Source organism: Sphaeroforma arctica, assembly GCF_001186125.1.
Source record: "Sphaeroforma arctica JP610 unplaced genomic scaffold supercont1.1347, whole genome shotgun sequence".
NCBI lineage: Eukaryota > Ichthyosporea > Ichthyophonida > Sphaeroforma > Sphaeroforma arctica.
This window is the reverse complement of record NW_014039211.1, coordinates 897-2,112: the sequence shown is the minus strand read 5'-3', so window position 1 is coordinate 2,112 and position 1,216 is coordinate 897. Positions and strand designations below refer to the sequence as shown.

General features: G+C 40.1%; 1 protein-coding gene across 1 annotated transcript in view; it reads left to right on the top strand.

The window, feature by feature from the left end:
* The window catches only part of SARC_10679 (hypothetical protein), a gene marked incomplete at its 3' end in the record, with an annotated part of 3,194 nt that overhangs the window by 1,447 nt on the left and 531 nt on the right, over positions 1-1,216 (top strand). The window contains exons 2-3 of the mRNA XM_014295270.1: positions 321-435; positions 1,012-1,161. Coding sequence (XP_014150745.1) covers positions 321-435; positions 1,012-1,161 — 265 coding nt within the window. The remainder of the gene's footprint in view (positions 1-320; positions 436-1,011; positions 1,162-1,216) is intronic.

Genomic DNA, 1,216 nt, shown 5'->3' with positions numbered 1-1,216 from the left:
ACACACACACACACACACACACTATATATATATAAGTATATATATATATAGTACTATATATATATATATGTGTGTGTTTATATAGTATATATATATATATATATATAGATATGGATACCATATACATATATATACATATATATATATATGTGTGTGTACACGTGTGTTTGTGATAGGGTTTTTTGTCGTTAGTGGTCGATTTTTAAACATCCTGATATGCTGCAACAGGTGCGCGTGGATTTGTAGTCGCTTGTCTTCCAGACTCATATGTATGCATTAGAATCAAACTAATAACCCCCATGTCGAACTGTCATCCCCAGCAATCATGTGGCAGTTCAAAATCACATCGTGGAGCTGAAGAGCCAGCCATTGGAAAAGATCGATGTGCACCAGTTGCTATCATTCGACAAGATTGACACCGAGGAGTATCGAACTGTATGTTCCAATGTGTGCATGAGCAAAGTAGTTACACAGTGACCCGTTCATGCTCATGTCGCTAAGTCTATCTTAACATTTTAGGTTTACGCTCGTAGTAAGCAACTCCATGTGACCAAATTCACTGTATGCATGTGAGCATTTACGCATAGCTCACACGTCACACATTCTTCTATGTTCTGTGTGTTTAGTTCTCTTTTTAATGATTTTGCACTCTGCTTTGTACTCTAGATTCTCGCCCTCGTTCCCAGTACTGGTGATCTGTTATATTCAAAGATCGACTATGGTAAATCAAAACCAACTTTCATATCGACTCCCACAACCATACGCAATTGAGTACAAAAAGACACTAAACCTTCCTTCCCGTGTACTGGCATAGGCAAATGCACGGTCTCTGCAACTACAGCCATATGCAATTCATAAGATAAAACTACGCCATACACAATATACAAGATGCAGCAAGTGCAATAATTACTCAATCAAATGGAACCTGTCGTACACAATTATTACGATGCGACTACAGCCGTAGATGAACTAATATGAAACTAATTCGACTTCCCCCGTGCACTCGCACAGACGAACGCGCAGTATTTGCAACGCACTCTGCCGATGCGAATGGCCCACCGAGTCCATGACTTCCAGTTACTGCCGTTCATTGTTGGGTGCAATCCAGCCATCAAGTCTGTGTACGAGTTGCAGGTGCACAACTTTGATCTGCTGCGACGGGTGCGTAGAATTGGCCATCGTTTGAATGATATATACTTTGTGTCATCAATGTATA